General features: G+C 36.3%; 2 protein-coding genes across 5 annotated transcripts in view; both read left to right on the top strand.

Annotated features, from left to right (window-relative positions):
- The window catches only part of alphaCOP (coatomer subunit alpha), an 11,171-nt gene extending 5,146 nt beyond the window's left edge, over window positions 1-6,025 (top strand). For both annotated transcript variants that reach the window (XM_080151393.1, XM_080151392.1), the window contains 8 exons: window positions 435-568; window positions 976-1,101; window positions 1,353-1,608; window positions 1,962-3,012; window positions 3,234-3,353; window positions 3,725-4,346; window positions 4,798-4,918; window positions 5,571-6,025. In XM_080151393.1, coding sequence (XP_080007519.1) covers window positions 435-568; window positions 976-1,101; window positions 1,353-1,608; window positions 1,962-3,012; window positions 3,234-3,353; window positions 3,725-4,346; window positions 4,798-4,918; window positions 5,571-5,807 — 2,667 coding nt within the window. In that variant the 3' untranslated portion in view covers window positions 5,808-6,025. The remainder of the gene's footprint in view (window positions 1-434; window positions 569-975; window positions 1,102-1,352; window positions 1,609-1,961; window positions 3,013-3,233; window positions 3,354-3,724; window positions 4,347-4,797; window positions 4,919-5,570) is intronic.
- LOC145312192 (uncharacterized) lies at window positions 5,953-25,196 on the top strand. Of its 3 annotated transcripts, none has more exons than XM_080151391.1 (18): window positions 5,953-6,094; window positions 6,468-6,638; window positions 7,102-7,188; window positions 7,682-7,736; window positions 8,124-8,332; window positions 8,764-8,988; window positions 13,739-14,616; window positions 15,681-15,753; window positions 16,659-16,762; window positions 17,042-18,434; window positions 18,753-18,874; window positions 19,197-19,937; window positions 20,509-20,572; window positions 20,948-21,148; window positions 21,424-21,690; window positions 21,978-22,113; window positions 22,482-22,682; window positions 24,343-25,196. In XM_080151391.1, the coding sequence occupies exons 1-18, from the start codon at window positions 6,038-6,040 to the stop codon at window positions 24,453-24,455; spliced, it is 5,097 nt and encodes a 1,698-aa protein (XP_080007517.1). In that variant the 5' UTR covers window positions 5,953-6,037; the 3' UTR covers window positions 24,456-25,196. The 3 variants fall into 3 exon arrangements, with proteins under 3 accessions (XP_080007517.1, XP_080007516.1, XP_080007515.1); XM_080151390.1 differs by having other exon boundaries at window positions 15,681-15,759; window positions 19,200-19,937; XM_080151389.1 differs by having other exon boundaries at window positions 15,681-15,759.

Below are 25,196 nucleotides of genomic sequence, written 5' to 3'. Positions count from 1 at the left end.
TCAAAATGACCACATTGAAATGCTGATTACAAATCTGAAAACCGTTAGGAAAAATATTGCTCCTAGTTCGAAAGAGATCTCATTAAGTACCTAAAAACAGCTGATTTAGTCAAAATTGTTCATTTTGGTAGGTTATTTGAAAATCATTTCAGACTGAATCAATATTTTTCAAAACGGTTTTCAGATCTGTAATCAGCATTTCAATGCGGTCATTTTGATATGCAACATGCCAGTGTTTGAAGGAATTTCAATTTTTAGTTTTATAAGGGGGCGGGCACATTTTATACCCCCCCGCGCGCCCGTTGTTTTAGGAGTAAAAAACCTCTTTCAAGTTTCACAGGGTTTTATATTGGCCCAGTAACCCTTGCCAATGTCTACCAATGTGAAATTCCAAAATCGACCCACCCTAATGAACATAAACATTTCTTGTTTAGGAGAAATACCTACGTAAGCTTGACTTTACCACCAGCCGCGACACCGCAGTGATGCAAATGCGCGGCGGATCAAGGACCCCTGTGTACTCCATGTCCTACAATGCCGCTGAGAACGCGGTTCTTCTCAATACAAGGTGGGTATTTATAATCTGTTTATGTACATAAGGATGAACTGAAATGATTCAGGGAGGAGGGGAAATTGGACTATTTATTACACTAGTCCCCAAAGGTTTTATAGTATTGTTTTCGCATTCGTTGGCTTAACAACTTTGGGGACTTTGAATTGAATTTTGATAGTAGGGTTCATTAAGTTGAGTGTAAAAACGTTTATGCCACCAATTTTAATCTACAAAGGGAATAATTTTGTAAATCATCATTGGGGATGTACATAAATTTATTGGCTATTGTCTTATCTCTTTAGATCCCTGGGAATGATTAGAGTATTCACTAATTCAAGTATCACATTAATCAAGTCCCAATGACTCATATGTTTACTTCAAATAATTCAAGTAAAATGATAATAATTTTCTCTGTACTCTAGGACCCAAAACGCAGAGAACAGCACATACGATTTGTACACAATCCCCGCAGATGAAGATAGCTCCCATGTCAACTCGGAAGGAAAGAGATCAAGCGGTCTTACCGCCATTTGGGTTGCCAGAAACAGGTATAAGATATAAGTTCAAAGACGTACACGCTTAGGCTGAAAGGGAAGTTTACCCCCTCTCCAACATGGAAACCCCTTACTTTACCCCCTTAAAATTTTAAGAAAAAGATTATCCCCTAAAACCATTGAAACCCTTATAAAGAGCATTAGATATAATATTTCAGCTACTTAGCCTTTCATAAAATATTATACTAATAGTCTAATAGGTATACCTATTGATTTTGCTTTTTAACAAAAATATTTTAATACAGATTTGCTGTTCTGGACAAATCTCACTCTCTTGTGATCAAGAATCTGAAGAATGAGGTGACCAAGAAGCTGACCATCCCCAACTGCGACGAGATATTCTACGCCGGGACTGGGATGCTGCTCCTTAGGGATACAGACGCCGTCACCCTGTTCGATGTGCAGCAGAAGCGCAACATGGGCAATGTGAAGATTCCGAAGTGTCGGTATGTTGTGTGGTCCGCGGATATGTCCTTGGTTGCCCTGCTTTCCAAACACCAGGTATGATGATAATTATTTCTTATATATAATTTAGTTTGGTGCTTTCCCTCAATGTGCCCAGCGAGCACAGAATTCTCTCATCTTAATTTTTCATTTTCAGGGCTACACTGTACAAAAAATAACCTAACCCATGTTAAAACATGAATTATTGCTTTAAGCAGGAGAAGAAAGGAATATGTGCAGAATATATACCCCCGAATTTTCCTTAAAATGAATTTTCAATTTTACACACCTACCTAATTATTATTTCATTTATTTATTTTATTAAATATGAGTATTATGGAGATTTGATTGTATAACCTATTTACTAATCTAGTATCAATAATCTTTTGTTTACATTTAAAATATTTAAGGTGACTATCTGCACTAAGAAGCTGGAGGTATTGTGCTCTGTGCACGAGAACACTCGTGTCAAGTCAGGCACATGGGACGACAGCGGTGTACTAATCTACACCACCTCCAACCACATCAAGTACGCCATCACCAACGGTGATCACGGCATCATCCGCACCCTGGACCTGCCCGTCTATCTGACAAGAATCAAGGGAGCCCAGGTATTTTGTCTGGATCGTGAATGCAAGCCAAGAATCTTAAACATCGACCCAACTGAATACAAATTCAAGCTGGCTCTGATCAACCGTAAATATGAGGAAGTGTTGCACATGGTTAGAAATGCTAAGCTTGTCGGCCAGAGCATTATCTCATATCTGCAACAGAAGGGATACCCAGAGGTTGCGCTGCATTTTGTCAAGGATGAGAAGACAAGGTTTGCTCTGGCCCTTGAGTGCAGCAACATTGAGGCTGCTTTGGAGGCCGCCAAGAGCTTGGATGACAAGGATTGTTGGGAGAAACTTGGCGAAGCTGCCCTACTACAAGGCAATCATCAGGTTGTTGAAATGTGCTATCAGCGCACCAAGAACTTTGACAAACTTTCTTTCCTGTATCTTATTACTGGTAACCTTGATAAGTTAAGGAAAATGATGAAAATTGCTGAGATCCGCAAGGATACCTCTGGACAATTCCAGAATGCGCTGTACCTTGGAGATATCCAGGAAAGGGTCAAGATTCTGAATGGCTGTGGCCAGCACAGCTTAGCCTATTTGACCGCCAGCACACATGGACTCACAGAGGAGGCGGAAAAGATTAAGGAACAAGTTGATGTTGAAAAGACACCGCTGCCCGAAGCTGCCCCTGGTGCCAGGCTGCTGCAGCCGCCTCCGCCAATTGCTCAATCCGAGCAAAATTGGCCGCTGTTGACGGTCAGCCGCGGATTCTTTGATTCTGCCATGATGGCCAGCCGCAAGGCAGAGGGAGTTGCTGCTGGATTGGCGGCGGATGATGATATGGGAGTTGAGGCAGAGGGTGCCTGGGGAGATGATGATCTTGGCCTGGATGATGGAGAAGGTAAATTCTATGTTGCTTTTCGACAAAAGTGAACTAAACATTCGGGTGAAGAAATAGTAAAAGCTCTTATAAAGATAATGTGTAATTTAAGATTTAGCTTGAAATTAAGGGAAGGGGGGAGAATAACTAATGATAAATGTTTTAAGGTGTATCTATTTGATTTTATACATTATTTTCTGTGGGGACAATTCGTAGATTTTCTTATTTGTTTTTACTTTAAGGCAAGGATGGTGATGAGTTTAAGGACGCCGAGGAAGGTGGGGGAGAGGATGATGGATGGGCACCAGATGAGGATGATCTGGAGCTTCCAGCTGACCTGGAGCCTGCTCCAGTTCCTACAGGTATAAATAGATTAAATTCGTATTAAATATATTTTAGTAAGCTTTTAAAACATGAGGTAAGCTACCCTTTAATTGTACATCTTTTGTCTTGAAGTCAGCTGGTGCTTTCTAAAGAGGGGGAGGTAGTTTGTGCTAAAAATTTGTGACATTTTATGGTCCAAGGCATTCTTCCATACCGTTTTTATTACACATTGACTAACTAAAGTCTTACATAGCAGAGCATAAAAAAAGAGAGATTTGAACAAGTTTAGAAAATTCTCTTGATTATTTTTGAACTATCAGCATTTATTTTTTTTGTTTTCAAATTTTCATAAGATTAGGTACTACCTAGTAAGATTAGATTTTTGTCATTATTACAACTTATATTTTAGGTGGCGAAGGAGAAGATGGATATTTTGTGGCCCCAACCCGTGGTGTTCCTCCCAGCCAACACTGGACCAACAACAGCACTTTGCCAGTCGATCACATACTCGGTGGGAACATCGAATCCGCCTTTAGGCTGTTGCACGATCAAGTGGGTGTTGTCAACTTTGAGGCATATAAGGATCACTTCATGACAAGCTACAGCCGGTCAAGAACCATCATCACTGGCATGCCCTCTGCCCCAAGTGTCTACTATTACCCCCAGTCCAACTGGAAGGATGGTAATCCCAAGAATGGATTACCTGCCATTGGATTAAAACTTAATGATCTTGTGTCAAGATTACAGTCCGCCTATCAGTTGACCACCAGCGGTAAATTTGGCGAAGCCACCGAAAAATTCAGATCAATTCTATTGGCCATTCCTTTGCTTGCTGTTGATACTAAGCAGGAAGAAATTGAGGCCCAGCAGTTGAGAGAAATCTGCTGTAGTTATCTTGTTGGACTAACCATGGAAACTGCTAGAAAAGAGCTCCCCAAGGCGACTATTGAGCAGCAGAAACGTATCTGTGAAATGGCGGCTTATTTCACCCATTGTAATCTTCAACCTATCCATCAGATTTTAACATTAAGGTAAGTTTATGAATATTTTGAATGCCTATTTGAAAAAAGGCATCTAGTTTTTTACTTCTTCCATTAATAAAAAAAAATCAATGCTTTCCCGTAATTTGTATGATTTTTGGGATATCTAAAACGATGGTCTCCCATAAGTTCTGTCCGTTTGTTCATTACACTTAAGTGCACTTAAGAATATGTAAAAAATATTTTTTTTATCCATTTCAATGACAAAAATGCATCCGTTTTCATGAAAACTAGTCTTGCTTATTTTAAAAATGTAAAACCGGCATAAAAGGTCATTGACAATAAAGTATAAACATAGATATATTACAGAATTTATTTTGTCATTGGTATTTTTTAAATATTTCATATTTGGTAGAAAAATTGAATTCTTTAGAATAAATGTAGTTGCCATTGAAGATGAAAAGAAAAAATATTAGAATCAATAATTTAAATTTTTTTTCAGAACTGCATTAAATCTTTTCTTCAAGCTGAAGAACTTTAAGACGGCCGGTTCCTTTGCCCGCCGACTGTTGGAACTTGGACCTAAACCAGAGGTTGCCCAGCAGACCCGTAAGATCCTCCAGGTAAATGTTTTATATTTCTTAATTTTGCAAGTGAATGTACTAAAATTGTTTCAAGAGAATTCTTAATACTTAGTGTAGAGAATAATATAAGAGGTTAACTCACAAACAAAATGTGAATTCTACTTATTTATTTAGATATTACAAATTGTTTCGAGCATGTTTGCTCTCTTCAGATGAACAAAAATCTGCTTAAGGTGGACTCAGGGTTTCGGATCCGCATTGATTTTATGCGGATCCGGATCCGGATCCGGATCCTCAAAATTTGGTCAGTGCGGATCCGGATCCGGATGCGGATCCGGATCCGGATCTTTGACAATAAAAATAAAATCACCAAATTTTTCAAAAAAAAATTATTCTTTAATTCGAAGTCAAAAATACTTTTAATTTTCAAGTCTGAACCTAAACCTTAAAGATTGGCTCTCATCAAGAGAATGTCTGAGATTTTATATAAATTTAGGTAGATTTTTCCTTTTTTTCCGCATTTTTTGGAGTCTAAGGATCCGGATCCGGATCCGCATTTTTTTGCGGATCCGGATCCGGATCCTTGGACTCAAAAATATGCGGATCCTTGCGGATCCGGATCCGGATCCAGATCCGGATCCGAAACCCTGAAGGTGGTACTCCATATTTTTTACTAATAAAAAAATTTCAGGCTTGCGACAAAAACCCCGTGGACGAACATCAACTCCTTTACGATGAACACAATCCCTTTGACATTTGTGCCGCCAGCTACACGCCCATCTACAAGGGGGCGGAGTGCGAAACCGCCCCTCTGTCCGGCGCTAAATATCTGCCAGCATACAAGGGAGAGGTGTGTAGAGTGGACAGTGTCAGCCAGATTGGTAAATCAACAGCCGGCCTCAAGATCAGAAGGAAAGGAGGACGTTAAACTGGATTAAACCCAAAATTTTCTTATTTTTTATACCTTATTATAGTACTGTTTGACTTTTTGCTTTTCATTATGATGTGATGTTTTTATCATGAAATTATTTTGTTAACACAAATGTGATCTAGATTGTTTTTATCTTTTCTTATTTTATTTTATGCTATTTATTAAAATAATGCAAAACCGAATAAAACCGGTTTTAATGTGGATTTAATTGCAGATTCAAGTAAATAATGGCAGGATGGTTGAGCAAGGACTGGACCTCAAAGTTGGACACCATCAAAAGTCAGGTTAGATGGATAATTTGGAAAACAATATTAGTAGAATTTTAAACTGATACTAGCGGCTACGCCCCTAGAGGTCTTGAGGAGGGGGGTTGATTTCTACATCTCAATTTTAATTTAATTTTATTTAAAATTGGGGGGGGGGGGTCAACCATCCAAATATTTTAATTTTAGTTTTGTAGGGGAGACTAATTGTAGTGGCGATTTCTCTTGGGAGAGTGGTAGTACCCTCCCCCAAAATATTTATAGACCTCCTAAGACCTATTGGAAGCTACCCTGTAAAAAGAAAACCATATCGGTTCACTAGGTTAGTGATATCCTTTGTTATAGTCAGACAGTTAGAGATCCTGTTACTTTTATATAATGATTTTTAATCTAGGTGTCCAACATGGCCAAGGAGGTCTTTGTCGAGGACGAGGACGACACAGAGGGTGGTACTATGGGCGGCAGTAGTACAGCTTCTGCACACCAATCATTGGACGGTTTAGCCGAGGCAGACCTACTTAAGGAATTGCATAGGAGATGCGCTTTTCTGGAACAACAAAATAAGGTACGTTAGAATATTAAACTTTGATAGAATGATCACAATTTTTTAGTAATAATGAGATGCTACTCTTGAACTTACTTTTGTATCAATTTTTTAAACAACAGTTTGAACTTAACAAAACATTTGATGATACTTCATCAAAAATGCTGAAAATTTCTTTTTTTTTCCGCATAAAACAATGATGAAACTCAATATTTCTAATCAATATAACTATATCAAACATAAACCTAGTAGGTATATTTACAAAAAAATACTCAGATTCACTGCTTGAAGGTGCATAAAGATACCTTGTTTTTGTTCGTGCATGGTCCAATATTATCTATTTATTATTTAATCTAAAATATTCTTTTATTTTATTTGCTCTTCTTGAGCACAGTTTTACTGGACTCCTATGTATTTTGAAACATGTTTTTCTTATTTTAATAAAATGACTTAAAACACAATAATTTTTGTATTATTATTGTAGGAGGCAGTAAAAGATAAAGAAGAACAATGCGAAAATTTCAGACAATTATTATTAGAAAAAGAGGAGGAAATTTCAATCTTACAACAGGTTAGATTATTGTTATTATATTTCTTTACTTAAGGTTTTAGAATATCTTAATTTAAAAAGTAAGTGCTTTCCCATAAACTATCTGCTGAGAACACTGATGCCGCCCCCCCCCCCTTCTTTTTTTAAAAGTAATTTGAAAATAAGGTGGTTATTTTTTCCCCTATGATTAACCCTGCATGGCCTATGCCTGTGGGGTTACGAGTTCATAAAGTAATAAACAAATATGCGATAAACTACCACCCCACTTATATTGATATATATTTATAGTTATCAGGGCTCAACAAATACTTTTTGTCAAAGACCAGAAATTATTATTATTCATGTTTGAAAGCTTAAATCATAACCAAACTGTTTGAACGTTTTTCTCAGAGCTTATTTGTAATAGCTATATTACTTAATTCCTTTCTTAATTCAAATAAAATATTTTAAATTGAATGACAGAATACTAATAGAAAAGTTATTTGTTTTAAATATTATTTATTTATCTTTTTAGATGTTGGATACAGGTCAACACCTGGATGATACCGGTGGACAAGATTCATATCAAGGTTTGTATTTATATTTTATCATTGTTTAAAAGTAATAGTATGTTTGTTTGTCTGTCTGTGTTTAGCAAATGACTTTTAAACTTCTAAATTGATATAGTTGGGGTAGAGTATCTCCAACTAAGAGAAATCGCCCTCAGGTTTTTTTTCTTTTTCCTAAAACCTATAATTAAAGTAAAATATTCCCTCCCATTTCCTCAAATGTCTCTAGGGGCGTATCCTCTATATGCAATACACATATCATTTTCATACGTTAATCATATAGCTAGTGAAGTGTTATTGGGATATCAAAAAAATCATTTTTATACTTTACCTTTTATACCTATAGGTACTGCTGCTTGCGTTTTATCTTGCATGAAGAATCCTTAAAAAAAATATTATATTTTTTAGGAGAGAAAGGTGAATCAAATCTAGAAATAGACAAACTAACAGCCAAGAATACCAAGTTACAAGAACAAATGAAGGAAGTGAGAGCGAAGCTAAAAGACTCTGACAGCCAACTGAAGACTGCTAGGTTAGAAATGATCGAGAAGGAGAAATATCGGTGTGAATCTGAGGAGAAATGTACTTTCTTTCAGAAACAAATGGATGAATTACAGGCAAGTTATTCATTTTTATAAACCTTTACATGTTTTGATTAATATGAAAGAATTGGTAATAAAACTATCATTTGATCTTTCTGATAATTCTTTTGTTGTTTGATATTTGGTTAATTGATTTTGACAAGTATAATTGTATAATCCAGACAACTACCTTCCCCAAGTGGCAGTGACCCTTTTCGTCTGCCAGCTAAGTGATTTTTGTTCTTTTGTGGGGACTCTTCTAAGTTTAATTTATATTTCCAACGCTATTAGCTGATTTCAAAGACCCAATGCAAAAATCGTTTTTTCCCGGAGGGGGGGGGGGGGGGTTAGTTACATATAGTTAATACCCCCTCTATTCTTGGTTAGAGGGTTGTATATTGATCCTCTTTTTCTCTGAAGTTAATCCCTCTATTTTTTGAGAAAAAAATTCTATTTTATTTTTATAGGAGAGGCTATCAAGCAAAGTGACAGAAGCCGACAACTTTCGCAAGTCCTTAGAGGACAAAGATGTTGAAGTTAATGAACTCCTCCAAAAGCTTGTAGCCAAGGATGGGGAGATAGAAGAGATGCAGAGTATGCAAGAGTCAGAGTTTAAAGGATTGAAAAATCTTCTGAAAGAAAAGGATATTAAGCTGAAGGAAACAACGGCTAATTTTGAACATCAACTTAGGGTAAGCTTACTTTGAATTTTTAAAAGCGAAGCTTTTCTATAATTAGGGTAGGTCTGTCCGTCCGTCCATGCGTCAGTAACGGTTAGCTCTTTTTGTTAAGTTAGGCATGTTAGAATTGTCCCATCGACTTCAAACTTTGCATGGTGTGATTCCTGTAGTAGTTAGGTACGATTTAGAAAGTACACCATTTCTACAATCGTTTCCAAAATGTCTATTCTATTTATTTATTACTCTAGTTATTACACTCTACAAGTGTTAATGTTCGTTTTTCTACCATTTCATAGCTTCGCTTTTATGGATTTTGTCCTCCTTGTTTAATTTTATCTAAAATATTTTGTTGTTGATTTTTGATAATTTTTATTCTGACTGACTGCATGTATTTTTGCCTGTATATCAGGGGTGTTCTGTCTGTACAAGATTCATACTCTCTCCCTCCTAGTTCTCTTTTCATTTTAGCTTTTTTTTACCTTAGTGAAAAGCTTTTTAGAGCTGCAAATCAGTAGTCATTCATTATTGAAAAGTTTTGGTGAAAATCAGCTTTTCTTTTCCTTTCTCTCAAAACTTGATGATAGATTCACTTAATTTTTTTATTCCCCCTCCTCATATTTTCTTACCACCTTAGCAGGGGATCTCATGATTACAACCCTGCTGTATATTTCAATTTAAAGGAAGCCTGCAAGAAATACCACGCTTTAACTGCTGAAAGACTGCCACAAGTAGACCAAATACCCCAAATTTGAAGCCTTCAGCTTCTATAACAAAAAAGTTCTAGGCATTTTAAAATGACATTTTATGTACAATGAAAATTTTGAAAGAATTGCAATGCTCATGTTGAAAACTTTGAAATTAAACTACGTGGCCTAGAAACAAAATTATAAGCTTATTTTTGTCATAAATTTAGGTTTCCAGTAACTAAGGGGGGGGTTTTTAATGCAACCATCTCGTAATCAGTGAGCAAATGGCACTTAGAATTCGAATTTCGAGCTGAAATTTTGCATGGGTAATCCTTGGTAGGTCTATTTTCCCTAAATCGAACAAAACGTTGGAAAAGTAACGGCTGGCGGCTGCAGCTCAGCCGTTTAGCCGTTTTTGGCCTATTTTTAGGGCAAATTCATCATTATTTACGTAGGAATCAACTTTTTAAAGCATAGTTTTGGTTTAATTCATATTAAATGATAGCAATAACCATTTTTTAAATTTCTAGTACCAGCTGCTAAACGGCTAGAACCGGCTGAAAACGGCTGGGGGCGGCCAAGAGTATGAAGAGTAGATAGGGCTTGTGACATGTCTAGGGGTAGGTTTTTATGGGTGCTGAGCTCAAAAATACTACTAAAAATAGTGACGGCCAATCCATATGGCAGCTGGGTAACAGCTGCAGCTCAGCTGCGAGCGGCCAAGAGTAGAATGAGTAGATAGGGCTTGTGACGTGTCTACGGGTAGGTTTTTATGGGTGCTGAGCTCAAAAATGCTACCAAAAATTGTGGCAGCCCATCCATGTGGCAGCTGGGTAACGGCGGCAGCTCAGCTGGGAGAGGCCAAGAGTAGAATGAGTACATAGGGCATGTGACATGTCCAGGGTTAGGTTTTTATGGGTGCTGAACTCAAAAATGCTTCTAAAAATAGTTTCGGCCAATCCCTATGGCAGTTAAGTAATAGCTGCTGCTCAGCTGCGAGCGGCTAAGAGTAGAATGATTAGATAGGGCTTGTGACGTGTCTAGAGGTAGGTTTTTATGGGTGCTGAGCTCAAAAATGGTACCAAAAATAGTAGCAGCCCATCCACATGGCAGCTGGGTAATGGCCGAAGCTCAGCTGCGAGCGGTCAAGAGTAGAATGAGTAGATGGGGCTTATGACATGTCTAGGGGTAGGTTTTTATGGGTGCTGAGCTCAAAAATGCAACCAAAAATAGTGGCGGTCCATCCATATGGCAGCTGGGTAACGGCCGAAGCTCAGCTGTGAGAGGCAAAGAGTAGAATGAGAAGATAGGGCTTATGACGTGTCTAGGGGTAAGTTTTAATGGGTGCTGAGCTCAAAAATGGTACCAAAAATAGTGGCGGCCAATCTATATGGCATCTGAGCAACAGCTGCAGCTCAGATGGGAGCGGCCAAGAGTAAAATGAGTACATAGGGCTTGTGACGTGTCTTGGGGTAAGTTTTTTGGGTACTGAGCTCAAAAATGCTCCCAAAAATAGTGACGACCCATCCATATGGCAGCTGGGTAACGGCTGCAGCTCAGCTGGGGGAGGCTAAGAGTAGAATGAGTAGATAGGGCTTGTGGGCTGTAGCTGTTACCCAGCTGCCATATGGATGAGCCGCCACTATTATTGGTAGTATTTTGAGCTCAGCACTCAAAAATACCTACCCCTGGACACGTCACAAGCCCTATGTACTCATTCTACTTTCGGCCGCTCCCAGCTGAGCTGCTGCCGTTACCCAGCTGCCACATGGATGGGTCACCACTATTTTTGGTAGCATTTTGAGCTCAGCACTCATAAAAACCTACCCTAAGACACATCACAAGCCCTATCTACTCATTCTACTCTTGGCCGCTCCTAGCTGAGCTGTAGCTGTTACTCAGCTGCCATATGTGGATTGGTCGCCACTATTTTTAGTAGCATATTTGAGCTCAACACCCATAAAAACCTACCCCGAGACACCTCACAAGCTCTATCTACTCATTATACTCTTGTTGGCGCGCAGCTGAGCTGCAGCTGTTACCCAGCTGCAATGTGGATGGGTCGCCACTATTTTTGATACCATTTTTGAGCTCAGCACCCATAAAAACCTACCCTAAGACACATCACAAGCCCTATCTACTCATTCTACTCTTGGCCGCTCCTAGCTGAGCTGTAGCTGTTACTCAGCTGCCATATGTGGATTGGTCGCCACTATTTTTAGTAGCATATTTGAGCTCAGCACTCATAAAAACCTACCCTAAGACACATCACAAGCCCTATCTACTCATTCTACTCTTGGCCGCTCCTAGCTGAGCTGTAGCTGTTACTCAGCTGCCATATGTGGATTGGTCGCCACTATTTTTAGTAGCATATTTGAGCTCAACACCCATGAAAACCTACCCCTAGACACATCACAAGCCTTATCTACTCATTCTACTCTTGGCCACTCGCAGCTGAGCTGCAGCTGTTACTCAGCTACCATATGGATGGGTCGCCACTATTTTTTGTAGCATTTTTGAGCTCAGCACCCATGAAAACCTACCCCTAGATATGTCACATGCCCTATGTACTTATTCTACTCTTGGCCTCTACCAGCTGAGCTTCGGCCGTTACCCAGCTGCCATATGGATGGGCTGCCACTATTTTTGGTACCATTTTTGAGCTCAGCACCCATAAAAACCTACCTCTAGACACGTGACAAGCCCTATCTAATCATTCTACTCTTAGCCGCTCGCAGCTGAGCAGCAGCTATTACTTAACTGCCATAGGGATTGGCCGAAACTATTTTTAGAAGCATTTTTGTGTTCAGCACCCATAAAAACCTAATCCTGGACACGTCACATGCCTCATGTACTCATTCTACTCTTGGCCTATCTCGTCTGAGCTGCAGCCATTACCCAGCTGAGCTGCGTCCATTACCCAGCTGATATGTGGATGGGCCTCCACTATTTTTGTTAGCATTTTTGAGCTCAGCACCTATAAAAACCTACCCCTAGACATGTCACAAGCCCTATCTACTCATTCTACTCTTGGCCGCTCGCAGCTCAGCTGCAGCTGTTACCCAGCTGCCATATGGATTGGCCGTCACTATTTTTAGTAGCATTTTTGAGCTCAGCACCCATAGAAACCTACCCCTAGACATGTCACAAGCCCTATCTACCCTTTATACTCTTGGCGGCTCCCAGCCGTTTTCAGCCGGTTCTAGCCGTTTAGCAGCTGGTACTAAAAATTTTAAAAAATGGTTATTGTTATCATTTAACATGAATTAAACCAGAAATATGTTTTAAAAAGTTGATTCCTACGTAGTTAATGATGAATTTGCCCTAAAAATAGGCAAAAAACGGCTAAACGGCTGAGCTGCCAGCCGCCAGCCGTTACTTTTCCAACTTTTTGTTCGATTTAGGGAAAATAGACCTATCAAGGATTACTCATGCAAAATTTCTGATCGAAATTCGAATTCTAAGTGCCATTTGCTCACTGATTACGAGATGGTTGCATTAAAAACCCCCCCCTTATATTTTTACAATAAAAATACCCATTTTTATAGTCAAAATCATTAAAAAAAATTAAGTTTTACTTGCGTTGTACCGAATGTACTGTAGCCAATCAGAAGGCTGAATCAGCTTAACAACCAATCACAGCTAAGCTTGTATTAGTTTACCCCTTTGTTTCCGCTATGATTTTCGTTTAAAAATGCAATTTAAATCGATTTTTTTTCATAGATTTTGACTATGAAATGTGGTGTTTTTATTGTAAAAATGTAATCAGTTACAGGCAATCTAAGTTTCTGACAAAGATAAGGTTATAATTTTGTGTCTAGGCGATGTAATTTAATATTGTTTTTTCTTTCATGAGCATTGGAAATCTTTCAAAAATTCCATTGTACATAAAATGCTATTTTGAAATGCCTAGAACTTTTTTGTTATTGAAGCTGAAGGCTTTAAATTTGGGGTATTGGGTCTTCTTGTGGCAGTCTTTCAGCAGTTAAAGCGTGTTTTTTCTTGCAGGCGTCCTTTAATACCGACTTACTTTCATTTTCTGGTAAAGCCGTTTTGACTCTTATATTATGTTGTAGAGTAAAGAAAGCGAATGGAACGAGAAAATGACCTCGCTAATGCAAGAACTTGAACAATCCAATCAAACCTGCATGGACCTGGAACAAAGATTAACACTACAGGAGAACGAGTTCAAATCTGAACTGCTTAGCATGACCTCTAAACTTGACGAGGTAAATTCTCAACACATGCGGGAAGTCGACCTGCTACAGCAAGATATTGAAAGAATAAAGTGCAGAGATGAGGTTGATTCCCTAGATGATTCACCCACCGATACTATTGCCGAAGAAAATGAAACTATGGTTGAGAATGAAAATATTAAACAAGAAAACGAGGAACTCAATGAAAAGATAAATTCCTTAACTAATGAACTTAACGACGTTAATGACAAAATTGTTCATTTTGAAAAAGAAAATAAACATCTAAAGGAAGAATTAGAAATTGAAAAGAACAACAATGAAAAATCTTCTAAAATCATTGAAGACTTCCATAAAGAAGCCTCAAATAAAGTTGACAAATCTATGTATGAAGATATTGAAAAACAAGTTCATGAACAACAAGAAGAATTGACATCATTACAGCAACAACTAACTTCCCTGCAAGAAAATAATACCCTTATAAACAACCAGCTCAAAGACAAGGAAATTGATCTTAACAACATTCAAGAAAAACTTGTTGAAAAAGATGAAATTATTGCTAAACACAAGGAGGAAAATAATCAAAAGAAGAATGAAATAATATCTTTGATCAATGAAAACAAGAAACTTAATGATAGCAAAGTTAAAAATGAGACAAATGGGAGAAAATCTTCTAAAGAATCACCTGGAAAGAAAAAGGATAGTGCCAATGATTATTATAGTGATACCCTGGATATTACTAAAATTGTTACTGAAAACAGGTATATTTGTAGTTTTTTTTTGTTTATTTCAAGTTTTGTCGTTAAAAGAGGGAATGCCTTGACCTTGCACGTGAGTGTAACGATATGGTCTAGTTTCAAAAATAGATAATACTTGTGTTGTATCTCTATTTTTTAAGTTTGATAATAAAACATACCTTAATTAAAGGGGATTATGCACGAACGAGAGCAAGTGATTTTAAGCACCTTCCACCAGTGGACCTGAGTATTTTATTGGTCAATATACTATGTAGATTGTAGGTTTTTGTTTAATATGGTTATAAATGTCGATTAAAAATGAGTTTTACCATGGTTTTATAAGGAAAAAACTTTTATTTTAAGCATTGGTTGATGAAATATCATCAAATGTTTTGTTGAGTTCAGACGGATTTTTAAAGAGCTTTGACACAGAAGTATTTTTACGATAGAATGTATATTTTTTAAAAAGGGGTGGTAACTTAATGTTAACATTTTAATTAATGTACTTTTGCAATTTATAGCATTTGATGTTTTTATGACGTGTTATTTTATTTTTCTTTTGAACTCAACAAAACATTTGATGAAATTGCGCTTTTTCACATAAAATCAAAGTTTCACTTATTTTTTTCCCTGTTCATATTCATCATAGAAAACTCAGGGTTACCGCTGGAAGATGCTTAAAATTATTTGCTCTCCTTCGTGCATAGACCCCCTTAATCATAAAAACTGTACGATTTAATTATATTATTTAGATTAGGTTCCTTGCTAAAAGTGTTTATTATAACTAGAGGCTTTGCCCCTAGACTCCTCTAGGGGCACTTAAGGTTGGAGGGGGACATTATACCATTTTTTAATTTGAGTTTCAAAAGAGTAAAAATATATTTTTTGGGGGAAGGGTGGTGAAAACTCCCTCCCCTAAAATAGCATAAAACCTTCCCAGGACCTATAAGAAGCTTCACTGTAAAGGAGAACAATATCGGTTCAGCGGTTGGTGAGATCCTTCGGGACAGACAAAAAACGCTTACTACTTTACATAATAGGATGTGTTAAAAATGTTTTAAGATGATAACATCTAATTTTATTTTCAGGGAGTTGAAGGATAAGCTGAACAGTGTGCTCTGCGATAAGGAGAGGACAAGGATAGGAGAAAGGAAACTAGAGGCAGGGGTAACCTCATTTTATTATCCGCATGACCGACAAACAAACACATAATAGTTATTCTTCGCATCGTATTATAAACAGCTTTCCGCTGATTTATAATGTACAATTACAAGATTAAAACCAGCTTTTTAGCCCCGAGATACTGTAGACACGGGCTAAAAAACTTGGTTGTTCATTTTTATATTCGTCGAAAACTGAATTTAATACGACGCTAGGCTTTACTTTTCAGTATGACTAAGACCCGGTTCTAATCCACCGGATTTTAATCGGTTTCGAAGCGTTATGTGATATTGGTGTGTGCTTCTAAACTGAAAACATTGAATATATGATATTATTTGTAATTAAAATCTTGTAACATAGTGGTGGAATGCTTTGCTTTCGGCTAAGGGAAATCTAGCATAAAAGCTTGAATATATTTTTATTATTCTAAAATAAAAACAAGGATGACAACATCTATGAAAGCGTAGCTCTATATTCAACAAAATTTAAACTAGTGATGGCAATCCGTCAAATTTTTGGGCCGGATGCCTAAATTAAAGATAATAGTTTGTAACGGACGGACGGACAGACGCTAATTATTGAAAAGCTTCGCATTTATAAAATGAATCAGGACAAACAAAGATGAATTAAAAATTCTTTTAGTGTACTTTTATTGAATCTTAAATATGTTAACCTTTAAAAGGGCTATTTCTTTTGGGAGTTTGGTTGGTACCCTCTCCTCATATAAACTAAATTTACCCTGGACCTATAAGAAGCCACACTGTAAAGGAAAACCATATCGTTTCAGCTGTTTGCAAGATCCTTTGGTATAGACAGACATGCATACATCCTGTTTCTTTTATATAAGAATCTTTAAAAACCTTGTTCTATTTTTATCATCAGATAATCTTATAATTTATATTTAGGAGTTGACAATTTTACTGAAAATGAAAAATTTGGACCTTGAGCAAAGATGCCACAAAATTCAAGAGGAGAATACCATTTTGTCAGTTGAAAATATGAGTTTAAGGTATTAAATTAAAATGGATTTATTATTACTTGGATCTTGCACAAGATTTTCATGTTCTATGATAAAGTGAACTCTCTAGCGGGCTAAAATAAGGATCTGTCCCCTCCCCTCCTACTGGATAAAAAGCCCGCCCAATCAATGCGAGTGGAAACAGCAACCTAAATTGACGACACTTTTTCTCTTGTTGTAATATCCACGAATATTCTAAATCCATTTATATTAAATGTCAATGTTTCACATTGAATATTTACAGTTTTAATAACTATTATTTTTAATTAGGAGTAAGAGTGCAGCCTCGTCTGTGTTAAGTTTTCCCAGCAGTTGTAATGACCTGTCCTCACCTGGCTATTTCCCTCCCAGCCCTGGGCTTCCAGAGAGTGAGGGGGGCAAAGCAGACCTCTCCCAACTTCTATCAGAGAAGGACTCATTGAGAGAAAAGAACCAAGAACTGGCCATGAAAATCAGCGAAATGGAAAATGAAAATCAAAGCTTGAGAAAAGTTTTGCTGGAAAATAATAAGCTTGACACGAAACTGAAGGTTGATCTTAATAATATTTCTGTTGAATGTGAAAAGTTGAAGTACGAGATAGAGAATGTTGATTATGACAGTCTCGAGTCTAGATTAAGTCCTGTTGAAGACGACATCAGTGAAGATACAATAGCAAGTGATGATATGAAGGACACTAAAGCTGGCTTTCAACAAGAAATAGAAAAACTTAATCAAATAATATCCCAAATGAAAGAACGACTTCGCATAGTAAATAAGAATCTGTTTGACTCTGCCGACAAAGATGTTACAATTGAACAATTAAGAGAAGAAGTAGCTGTTAAAGAAAATGAAATTCAAGCTCTGAATGAGAAAGAGAATTTACTTAATGATCAGCTTAATGCTTTAACCCAACAAGTTAAGGACAAAGAAGAGAAGTTAAAAGATACTTCTAATGATATTACTGCTTTAAAAACAGAAAATAATGATTTACAGTCAAATATTCAATCTATCAAGGAAGAGCTTAATCAGTTTAGGGAAGCCAACGTCAACAAAGATCATGAAATACAATCCATTAAGTTAGAACTTTTAGAATCAGAAAAACATGTCAATAGAGTTGAACATCTTGAACATACATTAAAAGAAACATTAGAAAGATATGAAAAGTTGAAAGAAGATTTTGAAATCCAAAATGATAATTTAAGTTCAGAAAAGGTTAATTTATCAAAGCAAATAGGTGAAAATGAATTCTTATTGAAAGAAAAAGATGATCAAATTAATCAACTTAAAGAAGCTTTAGTACAAAAAGAAGATAACTCTTCGGTCCTTACAAATAAAGTAGCAGAATTAAATCAAGCTTTAACTGATATCAAAGGCATGAATGAAATGTTCCTTAATACTGCGAGAGAAAAGGAAAAAGAATTGAATATTTCCAAGAAAATATCTTCACAACTTGAAAAAGAAAAAGAAGAAATGATTAAAAGTGTTGAAAAATTATCATCAGAATGTAATAATTTAAAAGAAAAGTTAACAGAAACCGAGGCTAAATGTTCAAGTTTAATGGGTGAGATATCTCGATTAGAGGCTGAGTTATCCCAGAGGCTGGAGGCTACAGAAGAATTGACTCGAGAACTCCAGATGGCCCAGATGGATAATAACAAGGATGATGATTCACCATTAGTTCAGGTCATTATCAATATTAATTTTGGGATCATGAAAAGAAAACGAAGTAGCGGTTTTCGATGCATTTTCACGGTAGCTTTTCTCCTATTTTTAGCCCCTGCGGGTCAATCATTGACATTTACCTAACCTAACATAAAATCACATATCAAAAGCTACTGTGAAAATACAACGAAACCCCCTATTTCGTTTTCTTTCTAATTTTGTGGCGCATCAATTTTTCTGACCGTAGAATTTAGTTAAAATTAATCAAATTCCAATTAAAAAATCATCTATTTTGGGCCATATATTGTCTTATGACTAACTTTTGTTTTTGTTTTTCAGGTTTTAAATGAGAAAAGTAAAGAGCTATCAGATGCTAGAATTCAAATCCAACATTTCACCCAGTCACTACAACAAGAAAGAGAGAGAGTAGCGCAGCTAGAGGCATCACAAATTGAAATGCGGTAAGACTTGTTAACAAAACCATTAGATATGAATTAAATTCTTAGTTTAGTTTAAAGGCACTGCCCGACAAATTATGTCACTTGACGATTTTAAAAAAGTGTATGTTATACCTACTCGTTGACTCAAGAACTCTATGATTTATTTTTACTTAAATTTGTTTAACTTTAAAAAGCTGTATCTGGATGCAATTATCTTTAAATATACCTAATACTCACTCTATCTATTATTCAAACAAAAAAAAGCTATTCTATGTATAGTTGTTCGATTTTTGATGAAATCGTTCTTGCATTACAATGGTGAATTAATAATTCTAAATTTCAGCAGTAGTTATAACGAGATGCAAGAAGAGGGTATGAAACGATTAACCTGCCTTGTTAGAGATAAAGAATTAGAAATGACCTCCATCCAAGAAAAATATAAGACCATTCTGAAGGTTTTGGACCAAGAGAAGGCTGCCCAGCAAAAGTTAGTAATGGAAAAACAAGAATTAGTGTTACTAACAGAACAATTAAGAAAAGATATTATTGAAAAAGAAGCTATACAAGCTACATCAAATCATGTTAATGATACTGCTACTAGTGATTTAATGTCCAGCAATCCTAACTGTGATAATACAAATAATGAACAATTAAAATTAAAAATAACTGAACTGGAGACTAAGTTAGCGGAATATAGCTCCAAGATGGTTGAAATAACTGAGGCTAGCGGCGGCGGTCAGGATCAATCCAGTCTTGCCTGCCAACTGCAGCTGAAGGTTGACGACTATACCAAAAAGCTGGCAACAGCGCAACAAGAAATCGCCAAACTACGCTCCGCGTCCGAAAGCCAGCTAGCCGAAAAAAGCAGCGAATATACTACAGAAGTAGATCGTCTGCGAAATGACATGAAAACATTGGCGATCGACCGCAACGCGATCGAATCCCGGCTGAAAGGCCGTGAAAAAGAAGTGTCTGATCTTCACAAAGAGGTGAAGAGTGTTATTGAGAAGAAGAAATGGGTGGAGGGAGAGCTGGAGCGGCTGCGCTCACATCTGGTCACAGTAGAAGAAACATACACACAGGAAATTATTTTTACTTTGGATTGCTAACTAAGACAACATAGACATAAATTATCTACCTAGAACTAGTTGAAATGAATAAATTGAAGATGTTATTTTTATTTTTCACTTTATTTCTTTTTGTAAAGACCATTCAAATACCTACCTAACCTAAAAACCTTAAAATTACGATAATGTAATGCCTATATTATTGGAATTTTTTTTGTACCTATTGTTCTTAAGTCTAGGTAAATAATACCTACATAATACTAAAAGATTATACTATTATATAAAGTAGTAAGCGTTTTTTTTGTCTGTCCTGAAGGATCTCGCTAACCGCCGAACCAAAATTGTTCTCCTTTACAGTAAAGCTTCTTATAGGTATGGGGAAGGTTTTAAACTATTTTTGGAGAGGGTGTCTTCACCCCCATTCACCCCCAAAAATATTTTTAAACTCTTTTGAAACTCAAATTTAAAATGGGATAAGGTCGACTTTTCCTTCTCCTACCAGTGCCCCTAGAGACTTCTAGGGGCTTTGCCGCTAGTAATAAAATGATCTAGCAATTAAACCTGAAGTAAATAATCCTTGCAATAGGAGCTAGTTCTGGGAGAGGAGAGAGAATCTGAACTCCGAGCAAGAGTTGGAAAGTTAGAAGATCAGGTAATATACTTTTATTATGTTTTATAGAAAGAATTATATCATGTTGTGTTGACCATAGTGTTGTTATCCAGATTTTTTAAAATTAAACAATGAAACACCGTGTTTTGGATTTATCAAACAAAAATTACCATGTTTAAATAAACTGTGTTATCCTTATAATAATACCTTGAATAAAGAGCCCCAAGATGCGACTGGCATATCCAGTAGTATGCTGATTACATTCACATTAATCCTTATTTTTTACTGGGGGGATAATAGTTTCTATTTAGATATCTTATGACCAGTACCTACCTATAGGTATTTGTTGAGTTTTCAAAATAACTTTGTGTAATTGACTTGTGAAAATTAAAAAAATAAAGTTGTGTTATTTTCAAGGTGAAACGTGCCAGTCTTTCCCATAGCGAGGCCAGCCAAGAGGCCACCGAAGCTGCTACCCACCTTACAGAGGCTTTAACTGCGGCCGCAGCCACCCGTGACAGCCTGTCAGAACAGCTAAGGGTTTCACAGACAAAGCTGCGAGAGAAAACAAGCTCGCTTAGAAATCTTCAACTTGCTCTGGAGGGTTTCCAAAGACAGGTAAATACAGACAGATGATGAGTTTTAAGTTATTATATGAGTGCTGTTTGTCAGCTAGATTAATACTTCTCTTAGGTTAAAATCAATATTACTGTATAGTATTTTTTTGTCTAATATAACATAAAATTAAAAATAGGAATCCCTTTATAACTTCTTAATAGATACACATACCCATTTAATTTCATAATTTTATGAATTTACAAATCCTAAATTTTAAACTTCTTTAAATATTTGAATTTTAAAATCTTGTAGCAAAATTATCCTATTATATTTAGAAAGAGAACGAGATTCGTCTAGCAGAGCGAAAATGCCATAACCTAATTGAAGTAGAACAAACAAAGTGCAAAGAAATGGAGAATCAACTAGCAGCCGCCAAAAAGCAGCTGGCTGCTGCCAACGAAGGCCTGACAGCCGCCACACGTCTTAGTCAAGAGCTGGAACTGAAGCAGCATCATATAGCTGCTCTTAAACATGAAATTGCAACTATGGAAGAGCTGCTTAAAGAAGCTAATAATAAAGTTAAAACAGCTGCTACCGCCCAGGTAATAACAACGCTCTAAAAATTAAAAGAAAGGCAGGGGTGTATATACTGCACTAGATTCCCCCAGCTGCATAATCCTTCCCCCCCCCCCCCCCCAATTACTTTCCCTAAGGAGAGGTAAAATGTTATCAGTACTCTTTATTTTATACCTACACTTTTGTTACCCTTCTCACATAGTTTCTTTTTTTTTCTCATTTTTTTCCTCGTATATATTTTTTTCTATGAGATTCACTTTGAAAATATTTAATTTTATTATTTGGGATTTTTAGCACTTCATTTACACTTCAGGTTGGTAAAGTGGACAGAGAACTTGTAAAGAATTTAATCCTTGGATATGTGACAGCGGATAATAACAAGAGATCAGAAATCCTCAGGATTATTGCTACAGTACTGGATTTCAATCAGGAGGACCGCGGCCGAACAGGTAATTATAAGATGAACAATAATAAAACCATTTAGAGAGAAAGCTTTTGATTAAATACGAATAATTCGTATAATTTCTTGATAATTGACTGTATCTTTAATTCTTACATAAAAGTAACAGGATATGTGTGTGTGTCCGTCTGTACCGAAGGATCTTGCTAACCGCTGGTCCGATATAGTTCTCCTATACAATGTAGCTTCTCATAGGTTTTGGGAAGGTTTATATAAACATTTTGGGAGATTGTACCACTGTACCACTGGTGTAGAAAACATTTATACCAAATAATATTTATTAAATGACTTGTTAATGTCCATTATGGAAATAACCTGTCTTTTAAGTTAATAAATATTTTATAATCTTATCCTCAGGTTTAGATGGAAGTGGACAAGGCTGGCTCGGCGGTTTCCTATCCAGAAATCCCTCCGCCGGTGGCGGCAGCAACAGGCAGCTGAACGAATCCATAGCCCAGGCTTTTGTAAAGTTCCTAGAAGAAGAATCCGTCCCACAACAGGCTGTCCAGCTTCCTGTCCTGGAGATGGCCAGGAGACAACAAGAACAGCTTATGTCAGGTATTATTACTATAGATATAGGATCAGGTAGTTACTATATGCATATATGTTCCTGGAGATGACTAGGAGAAAACAAGAACAGCTTATGTCAGGTATTATTACTATAGATATAGGATCAGGTAGCTACTATGTCCATATATGTTCCTGGAGATGACTAGGAGACAACAGGAACAGCGTATGTCAGGTATGATTACTATAGATATAGGATCAGGTAGTTACTATGGCCATATATGTTCCTGGAGATGACTAGGAGACAACAAGAACAGCTTATGTCAGGTATTATTACTATAGATATAGTATCAGGTAGCTACTCTGTCCATATATGTTCCTGGAGATGGACAGGAGACAAGAATAACAGCTTATGTCAGGTATTATTACTATAGATATAGGATCAGGTATTTACTATGTCCATACATGTTCCTGGAGTTGACTAGGAGAAAACAAGAACAGCTTATGTCAGGTATTATTACTATAGATATAGGATCAGGTAGCTACTATGTCCATATATGTTACTGGAGATGACTAGGAGACAACAAGAACAGCTTATGTCAGGTATTATTACTATATATATAGGATCAGGTAGCTACTATATCCATATATGTTCCTGGAGATGACTAGGAGACAACAAGAACAGCTTATGTCAGGTATTATTACTATAGATAAAGGATCAGGTAGCTACTATGTCCATATATGTTACTGGAGATGACTAGGAGAAAACAAGAACAGCTTATGTCAGGTATTATTACTATAGATATAGGATCAGGTAGTTACTATGTCCATATTGTTCCTGGAGATGACTAGGAGACAACAAGAACAGCTTATGTCAGGTATGATTACTATAGATGTAGGATCAGGTAGTTACTATGTCTATATATGTTCCTGGAGATGACTAGGAGACAACAAGAACAGCTTATGTCAGGTATTATTACTATAGATATAGGATCAGGTAGCTACTATGTCCATATATGTTACTGGAGATGACTAGGAGAAAACAAGAACAGCTTATGTCAGGTATTATTACTATAGATATAGGATCAGGTAGTTACTATGTCCATATATGTTCCTGGAGATGACTAGGAGACAACAAGAACAGCTTATGTCAGGTATGATTACTATAGATATAGGATCAGGTAGTTACTATGTCTATATATGTTCCTGGAGATGACTAGGAGACAACAAGAACAGCTTATGTCAGGTATTATTACTATAGATATAGGATCAGGTAGTTACTATGTCCATATATGTTCCTGGACATGACTAGGAGACAACAAGAATGCCTTATGTCAGGTATTATTATCATAGATATAGGATCAGGTAGCTACTATGTCCATAGAAACATCATATGTATCAACGACCAATCTTAAATTAATCAGGGAGGGAGGGAACAATGGGCTGTTTATTACATTAGACCACAAAGTTTTATAATAAGTTTTCTTATTAGTTGGGATCAACAACTTAAGGGACTTTTATTGTGTTTCTAATAGCTGGTTCATTAAGTAAGGTGTCCAAATGTGTCAACCACTAATTTTAATTTACAGGAGTTATTTTGTGTATCATCATTGGGGATGTACATCAATTTATCGGACATTGTCTTTTCCCTTTAGATCCCTGTTATTAAATCTTAATGTTAAACTTTAAAGTATTTATAAATTTTTTTTAGGTGCCACCCCCCGTTCCACGCCCTCACCCCTGCTTCTCAATTCATTACCCACTTTCTCCCCGACTTCTACAATACTAAAAAGTGTACTGGATGAAAAAGATGAAGAAAAATGATGTTTTTATAACTATATTAAGACTTACATTTTTGTATTGTAATTAGTATATTGGTATTGTTACAGTTTTGTCAAATAATTTTGATATGAAAAGCCCCTTCCGTTTATTTTAAGTAGATAGTTTTGAACATGTAATTAGTTTAAAATTTAATCTTATTAACTCATTTTTTAATAAATTGATAATGTATTTATTTATTGAACTAAATTTTTTCAGTTTTGTGCATTTTTCGATATTATATCATAATTTTAATGATTCAAAAGTTGTGTTTTGTAATGTTTTTGGTGCTATAAGTCCATTATTTATTTATATTTTATTAATATAGTTTTGTGCGGGTAGGTTAAAATATTATGAAATAGTTATATATTGCATCGTATTATAAACAGCTTTCATTTTTATATCCGCAAAAAAATGAATATAATACCATATGATACATGATTTTTTGGTGTAGCTGAGAACCGGTTTCTATCCACCGATATTAATAGGTTTCGAAGCCATACTGGAAAGTAAATTCCTTAACTTTTATTTATCTTCTAATACAAGTATCAGTTTCATAATCTTAAGTTTCCTCCCTACCTTGTCTTACGAGATCACTACAATTGACACCCCTCCCTTTACAACAAAAATTATCTCTTGTTTTTCAAAATATTTTATCCTGCCTGGTTTTGAAAGCCTAGTAAACTGTGATATACACTAAATTTCAGATTAAAATATTGCATACAATAAATTTTAATATTTAATTCA

Source organism: Acartia tonsa, chromosome 2, assembly GCF_053477335.1.
Source record: "Acartia tonsa isolate MP-2025a chromosome 2, ASM5347733v1, whole genome shotgun sequence".
NCBI classification, from domain to species: Eukaryota; Metazoa; Arthropoda; class Copepoda; order Calanoida; family Acartiidae; genus Acartia; species Acartia tonsa.
This window is presented reverse-complemented; position numbering and strand designations above follow the sequence as displayed.

Excerpts from the sequence above, each read along its gene's own strand:
- LOC145312192 (XM_080151389.1), top strand. The coding sequence starts at position 6,038 with ATGGCAGGATGGTTGAGCAAGGACTGGACCTCAAAGTTGGACACCATC. Across the intron at positions 6,095-6,467 it reads TGGACACCATCAAAAGTCAG|GTGTCCAACATGGCCAAGGA; the intron begins GTTAGATGGATA and ends TTTTTAATCTAG. Across the intron at positions 16,763-17,041 it reads GTTGAAAATATGAGTTTAAG|GAGTAAGAGTGCAGCCTCGT; the intron begins GTATTAAATTAA and ends ATTTTTAATTAG.